General features: G+C 48.2%; 1 protein-coding gene across 3 annotated transcripts in view; it reads right to left on the reverse strand.

Annotated features, from left to right (window-relative positions):
- Nucleotides 1-705: 705 nt before the first annotated feature.
- Dll (homeotic protein distal-less) overlaps nt 706-19,979 on the reverse strand; it is a 72,864-nt gene continuing 53,590 nt past the window's right edge. For all 3 annotated transcript variants that reach the window (XM_070661256.1, XM_070661255.1, XM_070661254.1), the window contains exons 3-5: nt 6,307-6,478; nt 4,871-5,183; nt 706-3,970 (exon numbers count right to left, since the gene is read on the reverse strand). In XM_070661256.1, coding sequence (XP_070517357.1) covers nt 3,952-3,970; nt 4,871-5,183; nt 6,307-6,478 — 504 coding nt within the window. In that variant the 3' untranslated portion in view covers nt 706-3,951. The remainder of the gene's footprint in view (nt 3,971-4,870; nt 5,184-6,306; nt 6,479-19,979) is intronic.

The raw sequence follows: 19,979 nt of genomic DNA on the forward strand, positions 1-19,979 counted from the left end.
ATTATCAGCATTTTTTTCTTTTCTTTTTTTTTATAACAGCAATTTTCCAGGAAATTCTGCGCCTAATCCCACGAAAACGATGATCGAAACGCGCGGCCCTGTCACTTCGACCACGCTCAATTGTTTTACGCTGTTTTCCGTATTTCCCGGCTTTATACACGCAATTTAGGAACTGAGGGGGAGCTTCGTCTTAAATTATACACGCATACACTTTCTTATTGCACCGAATCAAAACGCAAGAACCCGTCCGAGGAGGCCGGTGTCGTGCTTCCTAGTTCTCCGCGGCGCGACTTGCGGTTACACCTAACGGCACTTATTATTATATGCGGGAGAGATTCGTCGCCGTCGTCGTCACCGTCGCCGCCAGTGTGCATCTTACGCGTGCAGCCCGACGACGAACGGCTACGAGGAATTCCGGTGACATCGATTCCCCAAGTCTGCACCATACTATCGTTCCTTTTTCCGCCGCGAGGCCCTTTTTTTATTTTTTTTTTTTACCTTACGCAAGCACACGCGATCGCGCACCAGCGTTCAACAGCAAAGCGCGGTCGACGCGAGCGGAAGGGCATAAAACTAGTTTTGTACTGTTCTCTTTGTGCACCGTGGGGGCGAACCCAGCAGCCTAATCCGCCTCGAGTTTCCGCGCCGCGTCGACTCGCGCGGCGCCGGCACCCTCTCGTCGATTCTCAGGGGGAAATCGGGGGAAAGGGATTCCTACGCATTGCCACGCGAGATGCATACTCGACCGCCGGCTCGATCTCCATTGGCAGGCGGAAAAATCACACGGCTGCGGTCTGCAACTGCACCGACATTGAGACGAGTTACGTTTCACTCTGCAATGTCAAGTAAACTCCGCGCTGCGTATCTCACCTGGGAATTGCCCCGCGAGCTCGACGTAACTTCGAAATCGTGAACATTCCGCCGGGTAATTAATCTTTTAACGGTGGGGGGTACGTTAAGAACTCGCTCGATGGTACCGTAAGAACGCGCGGAATATTCGATAAAACGAAATTGAAGATTTTAATATTTTAATTTCCAATATTGAGTTCAAGAAGCCACGTTTTTTTTTTTTCTTCTTTTTTCCTGCGATCTGGAATATGCGGAACTGAGAGCCGGGGCTTGGCGCGCATCGCGACCGACATGTGTCGAACGGTAACAATCAGAGCGAAGGAAACGGCGGAATCAGGAAGGACAGGAACTGCGTGGTACCACGCGTTCTCATGAGACGGCGACCATTGTTGTTGCACCGACGGGATCTGGGTCAGCGGTGAGGCCCGCCCTCCCAGTTTCCCGCTGTTGCAAGCCGCAGCCGTCGTTTTTGCGGTTTTACGTCGCCGCTTGGAAAGCTAGATATTGTGCGATGCAAGATGGCAAAGGTGACCCAACATGGCCGACGTAGGAGAAGAAACAGCGTAAAACAGTCCGCCGTTTTGCCCGCGACGCGAACGACTTCGCAGCGTGAAGCTCGCGTTCCCGACGGTGCTCGAGCGTGGCTCGCTCGCGACGAAAAATAATAGAAAATTCTATTCGGAAAGGGTCTTCGATCGTTCAAAGGCAGCAAATCGTTCCTGTTTCGCTTACGAATTCACCGAAGTTTTTAATAGGTCAATTTTACAACTCGAAATCCGTCGTAGAGCGCGTACTTAAGAAAATGACAATTTTTTTTAGAGGTCTATAAATAAATAAATACTTTGGAAACTAACTATTATTAAGACAAACGTTCTTCGTCGTTTTTTAATTACAAAAATATTGCAATTGAGCGAAAATCGAGCGGACAACGCGCGTTAGGCTACCGAACTACGAAAGGGACGTCCGATCGATGCTGAAATTGAGACGAGTCCTCTCTCTACGTTTTCCGAAGTTCTTAATGTACTCGAGCATCAGTGACATTCCGCGCGTCGTCAACGGAGATAATGACTTTTTTTTCTTTTTTTTCCAACTCGCTCCTATAGCTATCCGCTTCTCCGTTCGCGTATTATTCTCCTCTTCGGAGGCCTCCGGCCAGTTGCCTCATCCGGGAAGGAGGGACTGGTGATTACAGCGAGCCACCGTGATTGCCGAGATCGTTTGACTCACGAAAATGTCATTAGGATTTCATTACTTCCAACTGCCTTGAGGAACGACTACTCAACGAGTTTATGCAACGTTGTCTCTCGCTTCCCCCTCCGTTTCCTCCCCCTCCTTCCCTGGCCTATCCTACCGAAGAAACCTCGCCGGGGCCCTGTCGCTCCTCTCGTCCATCTATCGCGCGAGATTCAGCACGAAGTAGGTCAGCCGCGCTCGCGAACGTTGGGCAACTGTCACAAAAGATCGACCGGTCTAACGTCATCGGCAATTGACATTTGCGAGGAGATGGAAATTGGGTTTCAGAGATGCACGATTGTGCCAGACCGAGGCCGATTATTCAGAAAGGTGACGAAAATATCGGGCCAATCGCGCCCGTTGGAATAAAAAAAAAAGAAAATCATGCAACCTGGTCCCGTAGTTAGCCCGAGTTTATTTCTTAATATAGTCGTATCATTTTTATTTATCATCGCCGATCGAATTCTTAATTAAATTGAAGTTGTACGAATGGGAATTGGTCTCTGAAGACTCAGAAAATAATACGGGCAGTACTGTGTTAAAAAACCTCGACCTTGATGTTTAAAATCTCAAATGAAAAAGTATTAATTAGCTGAGTCGTAAAGCACTGCAGTTAGTGAACCAAAAAATATATATTTCACAAAAAAAAAAGAAAAAAAATATATAATGGCTTATAAATTTAAAGTTTTTAATATCGGAAAAATAAAACCAGTTGTCTAATTATAATAATTGACGGTAACGTCCACGGGAGATTTTTTTTCGTAGGTTGCCGCATCGCGCAACTTGTTTATTTGATTAGCCGTAGCGATTAAATTCGGTATGCAATTCCACGCTTGACAAACAGCAGACAACAACATTTTCACAACGAAAACAATTACTTGGAGGCAATATCTGCTTATAATTAACCGTAATAATCAAATTAGATCCGATGCACGCAATCACGACGGTCGACACGAACAGACACATAGAGAGAGGCCGGGGGAACGTTTTATTTCCCGGGAGGGAAAAAAGATTTCTCGCGGCTCCTAGTTTTGCGACAACGATTACTTGCCAAACACGAAAAGCGTTACAGTCGTGACAATCACTCAATCATACGCAAAGCGTTACAAGTGCCCTCCAACTCGGCAAATCGAACTTGAAGATCGTCAGCGAACGAGACCGACGTTGTCCTTAGAGAACTCGCGTCACGAACGGTTACGGGTTGACTGTCGGTGACTTTAGGTCGTCAATCGCCGTCGTTATTATCACCCTCTTTTTCCTTTTCTTATCTTTTTATTTTTTACAACATACGTTTTACCGTGCGACGACGTTCGCTCCTGTCTTCCTCCGTCTAATGTCGATGCCAGCTCGAGGAGGAGACGTTTCACGGCGCGACGAAACGACGCGCACCGAAACAACGTCACTGATCGGTGAGGAGTCACTCGACGCGTAGATTGTTCGTGACTTCCGGTTGTCCGCGACACTGTCAGCAGTCCACACTAGCTGGAAACTCGGGGCGTCGATCCTCGTTAACTTTAGAGAACCGTTTATCGTCGCCGATTGGTATTCGCGGTTGCATTTCTCTCTCTCTCTCTCTCTCTCTCTCTCTTTCTCTCTCTCTTTCATCCCATTAGTATTATCATTAATATTTTGCTAAGGAGCGCGTATCACACACGGTGTCGCACTGTTCATACCGCTCACATTTCGACGGACGGCCCGCACGGATACCGGCATGCGGGGGTTCGTTATACGATTAGAAACAATATTAACATTCAATTTTCCTCGTGAGAGGCGCTACACATATTCACACTTTGGGGCGGGACCGCTGAGATACGTTCGCGGCACCACGAAGGGCTGGCTCGCCTGAACTCAGTTCAAGGGATATCTTCGTTAAACCGCTGGCCACACCCTGCAAGAATCACATACGACCGTTCAGTTAGAAAGCACCCTGACCGCGCCGCGAGAGATTTTTGCGAAATTTCTTTTTTTCAGGGATTCGGAACACTTTGGGTTTTTGCTTCGCGAAGGATTTTATTTCCGAGATAAAGTTCAACCGTCTACTTTAATAAGTAACTTTGATTAATTTCGCGTCAGACGTGAACGGTGCAAGGCACCGCGCGGAATAATTTCGCATTTATCTGCGCTGCACAAATGCACTTTTCACGCTCGCGGCCTGCGCGGCGCGTACACGCGCGCCTGGTCCTCGCCGGTTATTATATTATTAAAGAGATATGCGGTAACTTTGAAGCTTCCGGAATCACAGCGTAATGAATATTACGGCGAGGCGAAGCGAGGTGGTAAATTTGTCGTGTCACGCCGGTTCTCGGTGAATAGGAGAAACGTCCGGCGTGTCCTAGGGGGACACGTGACTGGCAGTACCAGTTTGCCGTTGAGACGCGCTGATTGACGCGTCGCACTTTAACTTCAAATTGAAAATGTCTATGATTGAGTATCGAAGTGCTATTCAATTATGCCCGGCGTGCGGTATAGCCGCCGGAATGACAAAGCTATATTATCAGACGCGAGACGTTCAAGGAACAGAGCTATCCCCGCGAAGCGCGACAGACGCTTCCATATCACTTTAGCGCGACTCGTAATTATTTTCACTTTCCGATTCGCTAACGTGAATACAAATATCGCGCGAGCCAGGCAAAATTACTTTTGACGTCCGCGAGTGAATTAACCGCGAAAAATTCTCACGTGAAAACTTACCTAACGCGCGCGCGAAGGGTGAACGAATATTATTGAGGTGCGTTAATTTCGCAATAATCTCCGGCCTTCGTCGACGACGAGAAGCGGTGACACTTACGTGAGCAGTCCGGGGTTGGGGTCCGCCTGGTACCAGGAGTACTGCGGCATGTAACCCGCGTGATGCGGCGGCGGTGGCGGCGGCGGCGGATGATGCCCGGCCGTGTGCGGGTGGTGATGGGAGTGGGGCGGCGCGTGCGGATGCGGATGGTGCTTCATCTCGCCCGGCCAGGAGGGTGCCGGCGGGCTCTCGTTGTGCTGAGGCGACATCTCGCTTCCGGGGCTCGAGCTCCCGGGGGTGTGACCGCCGCCTCCACCACCCATCCCGCCGAGATAACCCGTCGTCGGGCTGCCCGACACGGAACTTCCGCCCCCTGCAACACAAGCGTGGATCGAGGACCCGTTTCAGAACCGCTACTACGAATTTCTCGCGGCCGTTTAGCCGCCGCTGCATGCAGCTGCTACGCGGGCTTCAATGGGACCGACGTCGCAAATTGTATTAATCGCGCGAGGGAGCGGCATTGTGCCGCTAATGCATCTGGTGACTGCTACGAGACGGGAAAGAGTTTCCAGAGGGTGGCCGCGTTCGATCTCGCGGGCTCCAAGTCGGCACGGGGGGAAGAGGGTGGTCTATATAGTCGATCCCCGCACGTCAAGTTTCCGTGACATTCTACCATTTAGGAGCGCACCGATTTTTATCTCTTCCGAAACATTTGCGTTGCCTTGATGCTATTCTTAATTGCGGAACAGTTACACTTTGCATTCATTAAATAATGAGATTTTATGTTACGAAGTGTGCACGCTGCCGATATATTTTTCACGATATTTAATTCGAAAAAGAATCGCGTGAAAATTAGATAAATGCATTAACGATATATAACATTATGTTGTAAAAATTATAACAAACCGAAATGTAACGATGACTATTGGGGAAGTACATCGATGGTAAATTTTCGTTCGTGAAAAAAACGGCACTTCTGGCAAGGGAAATTTCTCAAGACGGGGTTAATTACGCTCGGGCCGCGGCACATTTCCGAATAAATCACTCACTAGGCAGATTCTAGATTACCGTTAGCCGCGGAAAGAGGGCAACGGTAAGCGCTCCCGTATTGCGGCGGGCACCGGCGCAAAGGCGCGATAAAAAAAAAAATACAAACCGCGAAAATTGCGTCGGATTATTAGTATTGTAATTACGGGGCAGAGTCGGCGCTCGCCGAGATTGCGATGCGGCGAAGTGATGGAGCAGTTCCGTCGACTGCGCAATCATCGCGCACATTCACCGGCGACATTCAATTAACACCGGTGGATGACGGTCCAATTAAAAATGCGCAAAAAATTGCGTTCGCCGAAAAGAAAAAAAAAACCCCGGTTAATCGTAAGGATGAGTTAATCGATCGATGGTCAATTGACGAAAACGCGCGATAAAAAATATCTTTTTTTTTTTTCTTATTTTAATTTACACGGATCTATGAATATGTATGTACGCTCGCGACTCACCTCCTTGCATGAGACTTCCGGGCTGACCGGGTTGAGGGGATGGTCCTCCGGGTAGAGCGGTTCCACCCGCTAAAAGACTGCCGTGCTGCCCTCCACCGCCACCCCCGCTTTGCTGCGCCGCCTTCATCATTTTCTTGTACTTACTCCTTCTGTTTTGGAACCAAATTTTCACCTGCAAGCAAAAAGCGACGACGTTAGACATCTATTCTCTCAACGTTAGAATTTTTTTTTTCTGCGCAATTTTTTTTCTTTTTTTCTTTACTTTTATCTGACAATGTAGGACTTTATCGTTTCGAAATTACGATGGTAATAAATATAAAATAATCTTATCAATATTAATTGAGACGTTGTCCTTCGCTTTATCATAATTACGAAGGTAACTTCCGCCAACTTTCTGAAGGTATTCGATAAGCGGGAAAGATAGAAGAGGAACTTTGCGGAGACAAAAAAGTATCGAGATGGAACTATGTGTGTGTGTGTGTTCGCTACACATCGCGGTTGAATACTTATTACATGATTATTAGCATTTACATTATATTTACGTTTCCACGAGTATATCTTGTCATGCGAGATTACATGTCATCTCATTATTTCAAGCCGCCGTTGTTTGCAATTTATAAGACTAATTCTTGAAGACGGATTAGAAGATATGAATATTCACGAAGTCACAGAACACTTTTTACATAATTCATTTCACGCGCAGCGCAATAGGCTGCTAACTTACGAATACATCGGCACCAGTTATGTTAAATATAAATTGATGATCGCTGTATCGTAAATGCTGATGACCACGATATTAACAGTCAAACGCGTTCATTTTTTTTTTCGTCGACGCTTTATCGCGGGCCCTTATAAATTAATCCGTGAATTTATCGCGGCCGATTTCGCCGCGGCGCATCGGCCGATTATCGACGCGCGATTGGAAATACATTTCGCAACCGCGATGCGCAAAAGCGTGCCTGAGTCTAATCCGATGCCTCGCATCATCGCGCCCGTGCTGCCGGGTTCGTACGCGGCGGCGAAGACGACGGGAAAAAGAAAAGAAAAAAAAGAAACACTCGCCGGTTTCGTAATCATCGCTTCTTTTGCCTCCTCGCCGCGAATGCATAGAACCGCAGCCTCGTCGTCCTGCGGCGCGTATGCACCAGCGCGCACGCGCGCGGCCGCTAGGATTGCACATGCGGTATTTTTTTTGTCTCAGCATCCGCACACATGCATCGCGTGCACGTGACGCGGGCTGGCACTGTCTTACGTAACTCCGCGGTTACGCGTGTGTACGTGTTACAGGTAATACGCGCGAGGTGTGCGGCAAACTCGAACCGTAGCCATGAACGTGTCGTCGAAATTGGTTCATAAAAAAAAAGGAAAGAAAGAATAAAAATCCCGTCCTCGAAAACGATTCCTCTGTACTTTCAAATCTGTCTCGTTTAATAAAATTAATTCTCTGTCTAATTTTATTTATTATTCCGGATTCGCGAATGTATTTTTTCTTTTTTTTTTTTCTCCGTCATTCCATCGTACACTTGGAAAGTATTTTCGGTTACAGCGGACGATATAAACGAAGCCAGAGATACTGTCTTTTTATCAATAATATACCACACCTAATGACTTTTTAACGAGCCTATCCGCTACGAACCAGCCATCCGGGCTTACCCGATCAAACTCAATATTCCACCGCCACGTCGATCAAATGCCGCGAGATGAATACAGTGAATACCCGTCTCTATTCACCGACCGCGAAGAAGGTTCTTTTTCTTTCATAGTCGAGGATTACTCTCCTTTCATGGTGATCTCAGTCCCGTCGAACAATGCATTCACATGCGCCAGGAATGTAAATTATACCGTTATGCGTGTACGTACATACACACGGCTGTCTATTAATTATTAATAACGAACAAAGAAGAAATTCCTCATTGCGGAAACTCGCGCGGGTGAAAAAAAAACAGGCAGTAATCGAATGTTTCTATTTTTAAAACATCCCACTGCTTGATGTAACAACGTTCATTCAATCGATCTCACGAATGCGCCGACGATATCGTGAACAAAATTAATTTTCTTTATAAAACGCGGTGGAGCGTCACAAAAGATTTTTGCAACTGAGCGAACCGGCTTTTTATTTTATTTTTATTTTATTTTTTTTTCCTTATTTCTTTTTTTTTTATTTTATTCATTTCCGTCTCACGTTGTCACTATTTTCGCGGTGTGTTCCAATCGACTCCTGTTTTCTAGCGTTCCATCTCGGCCGGTCGAATCAGCTGAGTTAATTAAAGTAGCTGTCCAGTTTTTGATTGACATTCGAGGTGTAAAAAAGTTAATGACACGAGTGTACATACGGGCACGGTGTTTTACGAACTATTGCGCGGAGGACGAATCGCGAGAGCGGCGCGTTGAATGATGTGGGTCTCGGTTAAACAATCGCTTTCAGTTTGTTCGACTCGACTGTCAAAAACGAGAGTCAAACGAGATAAAAAAAAAAAAAAAAGAATGAAGGAACTTGATTCCGTACACTTGGCTAACGTACAATCGGGCTAAGACTACGAGAACGTTTTTATGTATCGACTTGTGAATAATTCGAATAAAATCTGATTTCTTAATTTCCTTAAGATATGGAACGACAGTCTGGGGTGAATTAAAAATTCCGAATCAATCGGCGCGGCTTTTGCATTATACATAAGCGCCGAGGAAGTCAGAAATAAAGTATAGTTCCTGTTTTGCGGAATACGCGTCGTCACACTCCGCCGTGCCTCTTCATTAAAAGCACGGCACAAGCGGCCGAAAGAAACATCTCGACTGACGACGCGAACGCATGCACGCACCTATGAAGTATACAGAGTGTTTCAAAATTTTTCTACTTGACTCAGATTTTTTTATTATTTTTTTTTCCCGCTAACGTGAGCTACACTACTCGAGCGTATCTTGATAATAAAAAAAAAATAAAAAAGCCACGTCAAGAATATTTAGAGCACCGGTGTTCGTCAATATTTAAAGAAATGTCGACTACCGAGTGTCTTATTTATCGAGGGATCTCGGAGCACTATGCATACGTGTTATTCATCGCGAAAAATATGCGGGTCCCGGCCGGCGAGCGCGCGCCCGGCGTGCCGGCGCAAATAAATCTCTTTCTAATTGCTCGCTGAAAAAGCTGGTTGCGCCGAGCGGAGATGGCGCCCGACAAAGGCCAGCAGCGCTAAAACCCGGTTTCCGACGTGCTTTATTTTGCTGAACCGGACCCTTGGCCGGCCCGGCCGGAAAGAGCCGCGGATCGCGCTCGCCCGGCGCGGCGGTTTGTTTATTGATATTTACAGCTGACGTTTGACAGGGCACGACGCGCATCGACGGCGAGGGATGCACCTCCGCTTCGCGAGGATAATGTCGGCGGGGCTCGCGTTTTTTTGGCCGCTGTCGGCTTTCCTCTCTTCGCGCGGGAACGGCATGCGGGATATATTTGCGCGTGTCGGCGCGCTCGGGCGCAAAGCTTTAATTAATATCTTTTTTTTCCAAGTGTCGTCGGAGCACGTTAGATACGAACGCTTCTTGCAACGGCCTTATTTAGAAAACGAGACGGTACTGCGACAGTTGCTATTTTACTCGCGACAGAAGTAAGATACGTATTTGCTTCTGTTGTTCGTTCGGTCATATTTTGAGAATAATGCAGATTTTTTTTTTTTTTTTTTTGAGGGACTGTGAATATCAATAGTTTTCTTACACGATTATTCCAATTTCAGTTAATAGAGAAAGTTATGAAACGCGTGTGAAAATGGGAAGCTTTATGGTGCGAAATGCGGTTTGAGATAATGATTGTTCTCTCGCGGTGGATATGATGACAAGCTCGGTCGTCGGTGATTTATTACTCCTTCGCTACTCATTACTCATTACGAACATTCTTTCCATCCAATCTTTCCCACAATTTGCGTACAGCTCGTAAGAGAAAAAAATGTCCTCCGCGAGAAAAGCCTAAGATTTCTGTTTTAAACCGCGACACACATTTCCCCAGTACTGGAATGTTTAATAATGAATTCATCAACGTAAACAATGGTTCTTGAGCGCGCGTAAGCGGCGTTTCGCTATCAAGTCGTAGGCGCAAACGAATTTTTGTTTAATCCTCGAGCTTTGCCTCGCGCAACCATTTCAAGCGGACGCACGGAGGCCGCGCCGGGTGTTAAGAGTAACCGGAGAAATAAATCAAATTAGACCCCGAGAGTGAATCATAGAGCCTGTCGAGTGGCCGCGAGGTAGCAATCAAAATCGCTTTATACTCCGGCAGCGTTGGAACGAGCGAGCGAGCGCGCGAGGCGAGCGAGCGGGCATGAGGCGTCGAGCGGAATCTTCTCCGCGTCGCGCGAGTTAAAGGAAGAGTAGCGAGCCGGAGGGATACGAGTGCACCCTGACGCCGACGGGCACCGGCGGGCACGGTGGCAAGCTGTCGTTATCTCTCGGTTGGACTTAGACGCGCGTGTTACGTGGTTACTCCGCGCGTCGAATGGCCGTCGGGCGGCCGAGCGAGCAAAAATTGCGCCGGAGCAGCCGGTGGTCGCCCCGTCCCGTCCCGCCTCGCCTCGAGAGGGCAAAAAGAGGAAGCGAGGACGCCGTTGCTGCCGGACCGATGATGTTGCCTCGGCGACGGGGGCTTCCGACGTCGCCGCGGGCGAGGAACTCGGTAACAGTCCGCGCGCTGTCGATATCGCTGATGCATACTCAATGAGCGACGGACCGGGAGGAGGACGGAAGAGGTTCGCCGGCGGGCAGAACGCGAAGGGGAAGGGGGGGGGAGGGGTCGGCGAAGATTTTTCGACGAAAAAGTGCAGCGCGAATCGAAGCCGATGCTGTTTAATATGTATGAGTGGCAGCATCTAGGAGTAATATTATCTCTGTATAAATGGAAAACGCTCCCACCGCGATTCGATCCGCGTCGGGGCTGCATCCTCGGTTCGCGATGTAGCTCGATGATTCCAACTCCCTACGCCTAATAAAAGGGGGGACTGCGGAAGGATGAGTCGTTGGAAGTCGATCTTCCTTTTTGGATGACCGGAGCTGCGGATGTGGTACCGGGGTTCGCGTCGCGCCGCTGATAAACGTTCGAGACTATTTGCCAATGACGCTGATATTAAAAATGAAAAATACATCAAATCGATCTAATTTTAGAAAGAAAAAAAAAAGAGAAGGAAAAAGAAAAATATTTGCCGTGACACGCGCGGTATTGCGAAAATAGAATAGATAAATCTGCAAACGTTTCATTAATTACAACACGTTAAAATGCAATTTGGCAAATTGTGTCAACATAGCAATTACGTCGTGCGTGATATACGTTCTCCATTGTTGACCTCATCGTAACTCATGCTTCATCTGATCGGACCGGAGACCGGACAATTAAATACAATTACAGCGACGGCAATGACGGAACTAATGACGGAACGACGACGTGAAGTCAGTAACCAGTTGGCAATCAATAACATTTATAATCGTTAAACACAACGGAAAAAACTTTCGCAAATATCCCGACAATTACAATACTCGATTAACATAAATTAATATGAACGAAATCTTTGTTAGCCGCTCAGCAAGTGTTTTCAGGGCAATGAGTTAGAAAATTGGCAAATTAAACGACAGATCGGCCAGTAATTAATCGAGTCGCGAGCTGGAGAACGCGAGATTACGCCTCGCGCGGAGATTCGCAAAATTGAAAGTTACATCGCAGTGTCGTTAGCTCGGGTTATTCCCTGCAGTGGGTCGATTCCCCTTCGCGCTGCGGGACCCCCGTCGGCACGTTCTGAATGATCCAATCTGTCCGCACAATAAATAATCACGCGTATCGGTACGGCCTACCTGCGAAGCCGAAAGCCGTAACAAACTAATCCGTCATCGGCGGCCGCCGGTGCGCCTGCGGATTTTCAGCGAGCGGTAATCACGCGGGGCACGATGAAGAGCGCGCGATGAGGTCACCCTCGTTCGTGCCCTTTATACGATCTAACTAAGTAGATCAACGAGCGTACATCTGATAGCGCCGAATTAGCGGCGCACTTGTTTGCACGGGCAAGATAGAGCCAAACGAGCGGGAGATGACTCACATATATCAAAATGGAAAATTTCCACCTGCTTAGCGACGGTTCAGTTCTAGCTTTAGATGCTGAAAGTTAATACCGAAAAATATAAAATGAGGGAAAACGGTAGTTTTATAATTGTTTCTTTTTCTTTTTTTTTCTTCGCTCTCGATACTCACACATTCTCCCAATTATTAAACGCATTCCGTCTCGCTAATGTGTTCGAAATCACTTGGACGCAGCTGGGTAACATATGTCGCGTATTTCGAGGAGGACGGTCGGGGCACACGGCGGATATCATAAGCGTTTACATTTCCAGCTATCGGCTGGGCGAAGAGGATACAGGGGGGTGGGAGGTCAGGGAGAATAATAACAGCCGTGTAAATGCGTCACTAGGGCCCCGTTCGTTCGCATAATGCTATAATGCCTTTTTTTTTTTTTTTATTTCGCTCGCCCGCTCACTCCTACAATGCAACGTCGGCCTCCCGCGCCCCCCGCGCTCCCCTCGCCGTCACGTCGGGGGCCCCTCGCTGCTTCGGCGGTTCCCACTTCCTGCCTGGCATCGGTGATGCGCAGTGCCACCTTAACAACGAAATTCCCCAACGGTGCAGCGGTCCTCCACGCTTTTGTTTCGTTCACGGTTGTTTCCTTTGTACGTATGACCGCGAACGTAGCGGGAAAGTTTTGCGTCGGAATCCGGCGATGATATAAAAGGAATTAGCAGATGTTATCAGCCGGCGTGATTCGCGTGTTTCATGGAGTCCGGATTTCAGCTAAGCCCCCTTCGACTTCTTGCATGGCGGATTACGTCCTTATAATCCGAAGGACGATCTTGATCTCCTATCATCTCTCGCGCTCATCACGCTCGCGCGATACGCTCAGAGGCTCGTTAATTAAGTGGCGAGGTACCAGCTAATATCAACTAACGGAATATAATAAATAAAGGGGCGCGTCTCGCCGACGCGCGAGTTTCGCTATTTTTTTTTCTTTTCTTTTTTTATTTTATTTTTCCACCGCGATAATAATGATACCGCGTACGGTGGCCGACGCAATCGGCGTCGTTTTGTCGGCCAGCTCGCGACACAAAGCCCGCGCGTGCTCGGGCTTTGTCCGGTGAAATCTTAATCGGAAGCGCGATTATCGCGATATCGTTATTATACGCTTCGCGCGCTCCGGTCGGGCGCGAGGCCGCGCGCGAGAAGACGAAAAGTGGCTGAAATCAAACGCGGCGATTCTGCAGTGGGCTCACGTGCCGCGAACAACGGTGACACCGTGACGAGCGGAATACCCGCCGCCGCGCGGACCGGTACAACACCGTCACCGTTCCTTTTGTATCGTCGCCATTTGTTATTTTGTACATATTCATAACGGCGTTACATCACACCGGCGCGTACCGACGCGTTCTCTCGCTCCCGTTGCCTTTTTTTTTTCTTTTTTTTTTACTCTCCCTCCCATCCTCCGTTTTCCGTTTCCACGTCCACGGATACCAATCAGTGGTTGTCATCCATCAACGTCCGCCGCTGATGCGCTCCGCGCGGATTTATCAGGTCCTCGGGAATGACCGCGCAGAAAAAGCGCCGGCCGCGTCACAATTAAAATTCGATTAATGCGTTAAGAACGTATCGAGCTGATTTCTACCGTGGTAAACGTTTTTAAATAGACTCATTACTAATTGTTCGGCTCCCGCGCGGACGAACGCGTCGTAAAAGATTCCGAAGGCGTAACTGTATTCTGTGTGTGATAAAGAAAAAAAAGAAGAAGAAAAAAAAATAAAAAAAAATTAATCCTGATTGAATCCGTCTTCTCTCTAAGCCGTTTAAACATCCACGATTATTGTACTTTATAATTTTCCTCTTTAAGAAACATTATTCCTCCGGGTACATAAGGTATCATTATCTTTTAAAGACAGTCAGTCTCTTCTCAAAGCGTGTGTCGCACGAGTGCGTAAGCAGTCCAATTAATCTCCTGCAATTAATTCTGAAGCCTGGCTTTTCCAATTTCCTGCGTAGAGCGCTGATAATTTCTAAAAATAAAGTTATTATAAAGTTCGCGTTTCCAGTGATCGAACGGGGGGAGAAAAGGGAGGGCCCTATCGCGCTCCAACGCTATCAGATCCCGGCAAAGTTTTCGTTTAGACCACGATGGTGCAGTAAGCCTTAAGTCGTGAGAAAGCTAACCATTCGATCGTTATCTTCAAATTTTGACGCGATTGATCAACTTCTTACAGCTCGAAGCTTACTAAACCTATTGTAGATCCCGTTTTATCCGCTTAGACTTGAGCGCAAGCTCCGCGGCATTTACGCAGGATCGGCTGCAGCCTGTGGTCCTCCGCTACGTGAGAAATCCTCGGACACCGTTATTGTATATCGCGCCGGCTGTCGTTCGCAAGACACAAAGACCCTATTCATTCGCGTGCAATTGCAACGCGTAGGAACCGATCCTGGCTTCCACCGCGCGTCGCCTTGCGTTATCCTCTCCATCGGCGAATAACCCACCTCCTTGGTCGCTCAACCTCGTTACCGCGTTATGTTGCGGCGGGAAAAAAGAGGAAGAAAGAGGGGAAAAAAAAAAGAAAAAAAAAAAGGGAAGAAGGAAAGAAAAAAAAATATTTGCAAGTAAGCCAAAAGCAACGCGCGTCTCTTTCGCTTGTGATTAAGGCGCGAGCATCGTTAACGGCACGAAAACGCACTCGGACGCCTGCCGCGTCGCGTAACCGACGATTGGTTGTGCAATCCTGATTTATTTGAACGCGATTATTCATTCGATGTGGTTACACTGATCGCCGTTACTAATCTTTCTATTACGTAGAGATTAATAGGGCGATAGTATTTTTACGACACGAGTTATTAGCTTTATGGGGTTATTAATATTAATTAGCGCCCGTTTATTCCTCACGCTAATGAAGATGCAATGATTTACAGGCGGTTTCCTAAGTGAGGGCGAAATCAGCTCGCCGATCGGTATCGCGTGGAAAACTCTAAATAAAAAAAAAAAAACAAAAAAAAAAGAAATTATAATAAAATAAAATGGCACAAAAGAATTTATTTGTCGCTATCAAATATCGCTGCGCGATCTCTCCCGAGCGGATCAACGTACGAAACGCGACGTAGGATGAAATCGGGCGTATCTTTCTCACCGCGGTGTATTTAGGAAATAAGCGCGGCTGAAACCGCGGACGGCTTCGCAATTTTCACGATGGACATGACGCGGGGGCCCCGACGGACATTCCCATGTCCGTGTTTCTCGCGAGTTTCCACGAGCCGGAATAAGTCCTCGTTTGTAGGTGGGTACCTTCGTCACGGTAAGCGGTTCGCAGCATGGTTTACCGGACAATCGTGGTGGATGCGCTCGAGGACGATGAGCGGAGACAGGAGAGGCGCGAGAGGGAGAGAGAGGAACGGAGAAAGAATAAATCGAAAGGAGGGAGTAAAATAGGTAGTAGAGAGGCCCGGGGAAAACGGAGGAGAGAGACGGTCGAACGAGAGAAAGGGCGAGAGAAAGAGAGATAGAAGAGGCCTTCTTCTTGGTAGCGGCCACGGAGGAAGAGAGCGAGGGACCACCATGCGCACGGAGACGCGAGGGAAGCGAGGAGAATGTCGTGCTGTGCTCATCGAGGTGTAGATCCTCGTCCCCTGGGTCGTTCCTACGCCGTGGTCAGCGTCCCACTAAGCCACGGTCACGTTTACGTTGTCGCTTCAACCGCGTCTAAACCGTTGTCTTATGTGGCAACGTTAATCTTACTCGATCTTACGCGATCATCAGGATTTGTGCCGTCTTTCCGGTGAGAGCCCGCCGTTATATGATGAATTGCGTCAGTGGAACATCACCAGATATCGAATACCCCGCTCGCGATACAGCACCCATGAGACTGTTATAAGTTTCGCAGAAGTAACAAATTATACATATTTCTTCGTGAATGTAGAGCGTAATTTATGTTTTTTTTTTTTTCCTTTTTTTCCCCTCTTTTTTTTTTTTTTCTTTGCGAGTCTCAGTGGTAAAATTCGCTCGACTTCGTGGCAACTTTTGCGACCTTTCTCTTCTTCATTTGCATGACAAATGTGCTATTATGCCGAAAGTGCCATCCCTTTCACGTTCGCGTCCCGGCGAAACTTGGCACTTGACTCGCTCCTTCCATTAGGGCGACAATGAGACGACTTTCGACGGTGCGGTGAGGACAATACGGGAGGATATCTTGATCTATCTCCCGGGACGCGGCAACTAGAGTGGCCCCCGCGCGAAATACCTCCATATCCCTGTACACCTCGTAGTCCTCGCCGTGCGATAAAATCGTTTACGCCGCGCCAAGAGTTTCGCTTCGGCGAGCGCCTCGCGCTTCGAATCGCACCTGGCGCGAGGTAGCAGGTTGCCGAGACGGTTGTGGAGACGATGCCACGAAACATTGCGAATTAATATATGCCGCAACACGAATCGAAAATACGATTAATAAAAAATAGTAAAACGAGGGGCGATACACAAAAATTACGATTTATGCTGCGATAAAAAAATTAAAAATAAATAAATAAATAAATAAGCAATTGCGTGCTATATATACCCAGCATGAGAGATTTAAAACATACTGGACGAGATAATGTCTTGCGATCGTTGAAAGATAAAACCAAAAAAGGGGGGCTGACTTTTATACCGCGCGTAAATCCGAAGCAGCGAGAAACCCGCGAACGACATAATTAATCTCGAATTAATCTCGACTCCCCGCGTTCATCCGCCGAGAAGAAAGATCCCGCGTGAAATTATGCCGTTGCAACCGGACGCGGGAGGTCGACAGAGCCGCGCTAAGTCGCGCATTAAGAGGATTAAGCCTCGCGTGTGCCGCCGATAAAAATCCCGCGGCGATCAATCCCCGCGCAGGCAGATACGGCGCGCTCAAAGCGCGTTAAATCACGCCCCGGGCGAGAAAGAGAGGGCCCCTCTGTTAACGTCGCTTGTGTTTCTGGATTTCGCAAGCCGGAAGAGCTGGTCGCCATCGGCCGCGGAGATTTATCTGCGAGTCGCGATTCGCGTCGAACCGCTCTGCGCTTCTGACGCACCCGGCCGTGTATGCAAATGCAACTACGTGAGAGAGAAAAAAAAAAAAAAGAAAAAAGGAACGATGGCGGCAACAGCAGCACAGCGGCGGAATAACGACGGCGAGCCGACGCGTGTTTACCGCAAAACGGACGCAAAGTCGGCGGGCGACATCGCGCTACCGCGCAGGATGATGAAGTAGATTCTCCGCCGGCGAGGATGCATTATATCACGTTTTATACGACCGCCTGCACGCGCACTGGCACGACGCACTTCGAGATAAAGTCTTATCTCTCGGCGCTTCGAGAACCGCGCGATCGGGAAATTCCAGCGTTCATTAGCATACACGCCGCCACGTGGACGAGGAACGTTTTCCGTTCGATCGCGAGGAGCGCGATATAGTAACCCGGTTTTACGCGGCACGCGGTCGAACCGCCCGATCGGCGGGGGAGAGAGGAGGAGGAGGAGGAGACCGGAAGTCCGCTCGCGTGTTGCTCGCTCGGGATTTACATTTTAAAGTGTCGGTAGAATGTTACGGAAGGATTTATGTTTCTAGGAATCGGCCGACGCACGCCGCGCGCGAGATCTAGATGCGTTTCACGTATTGTGCGCGAAATAATTAAGGCATACGCGCCGAGGAAAGCACGCTCGGGTGTTACGGGAACGTATCTCGGCAAATGCGCGAAATAAAGCTGAAGTTCGGCGAGATATGACATGGCGGCACGTAGGATATAAATGATGATGGGGCAAAAATTCGTGTTCCAGCGTGTTGCGGTTTCGTGGAAGATCTTACGGTTAGATGACGGAACGGTACATTGTGTCGAGCGTGCATGTACCGCTGCGCTTTCCAGGCACATCCTCGATAGCCGGCTGGAAGTGCTCGCGTTCGACACAGCTTTCAGCGGTGTCCTTTCTTACGAGCTCGCCTTCGGGTTTTTCGCCGTAACGCTTTGACAGACGTGGCGGACGAAAAACGCATCGTGACGGCGCCGCGGTCATAAAGAAGGGCTTCCGCGTTCGTACGAGGCGATCGATTCATTCTCAATCAAAGCGTGCGCGAAATAGAGAAAACCGGTTGGCGGAGGTTTTATTCTTATCAATTTTTAATCCGGCACCGTCGCACTTTTTTTTTCTTGCGATTCTCGACTGTGCGCCTTTTCGGAATTGTCGCCGGGCTCGAATCTTTAACGCGCGGCGTTTTGGCGAAAAATAATTTACAGCGTGCTAATTGCGAGGCGTAATTTCACGTCGACGGGCGCGTTCTACGCGCACGTCGGTGCACACGCGTACAAGCGCGCGGCGCAGGACCCGTAAGCCGCAGCCGCATTATCCGAAGTACTCTTCGGCGCATAGCGGGCACATGCAATTTTCGAGCGGGTTGCTGCCAGCTGGGATGTTGGCGAAAGAAAGAGGCGACGACGAGAAACGGTAGGAAATGCGCGGGGAAGACGCGGCGAGGAGGGGAGGGGACACGAGGGAGGCGCGTAATTTTACCCTGGTTGCCGGTAATTTCACGCTTTTACTCGGGCAGGTTAGCAAGGCGCAGCTCGTTCTCGTGGAAAATGTCGTACCCGTTCGCGAGAAGCACTCTTCCCCCCAGCCCCCTCCCCTCTTCGCGCCGTGTCTCCCGCTTTAGAGACCTGCCAGCTCACGAAAATGCAGACGGTGCCGGGAGATAGTTACGGGACACGAGTTCCTCGCTCGCGGGATTTTATCGCCCCAGAAATCTTCCGGTGTGTGTATACACGCGTGCGTGCGTCAAGCGCGCAAGCCGGCGAATTTACCGTCAGCTTAAATTCGCGACTGTTCACTTATTACCGCGCGATTTATTGAAATCCCGTTGAGACCCGATCGGCAATTACTATCTTAATCGAAGATTAGCGCGTTAGTTTTAAGAAAGAAAAGAAAGAGAGAGAGAGAGAGAGAAAAAAAAACGCATTCAAATACGGCTTGCTAATACAATCCGCATACTCATCGCGAATTATTACACGAGATCATTATACGAGAATCGCCGTAATCACCTCATTTTAAATTCCGCCCTTTCTCCCCGGCTAAGGATTCCTCCCCTCCTGTATAATAGCATTGAGAAAATGATTAAAACTGGTTTCGTTACTTATGCATAAATTTCACGGCCTGCACGAAAGAGGAAGCGCGCCGAGATCATACCGGTCGTAGAGCTGATTTGTATCATTTATTCACGCGCGACGTACACGATCATTGACGAGAGCGTAAAGATGTGTAGACACTTAACGAACGAACAGCGAGCGCGACATTTATACCAATAACTACAAAAATATATATCGACATCACACGCCATCGATAAATCTTGGTCGTTGCGTTCGTACGGTGTACGTTCGCAAGGTGTATATCCACTTTAACGTCTTGTTCGAATTCGCTGTTCAGCGAGAACTCAATACGAGCAATTTAAGTGTAGCATTAATAAATAATAAAAAGATATCATCGATCAGCATAAATAAGTAAAAAATAAAATACCAAAAAAAATAGGAATATATCTGAATAATTGTTTTAAAGAATCAACAAATATTTTAATAAAAATCGAAATTACGTAAACCGACGTAACGTGTTAATGAACACACTCGAATATAATCAGCG

Source organism: Cardiocondyla obscurior, linkage group LG08 (assembly GCF_019399895.1).
Source record: "Cardiocondyla obscurior isolate alpha-2009 linkage group LG08, Cobs3.1, whole genome shotgun sequence".
Taxonomy (NCBI): Eukaryota; Metazoa; Arthropoda; class Insecta; order Hymenoptera; family Formicidae; genus Cardiocondyla; species Cardiocondyla obscurior.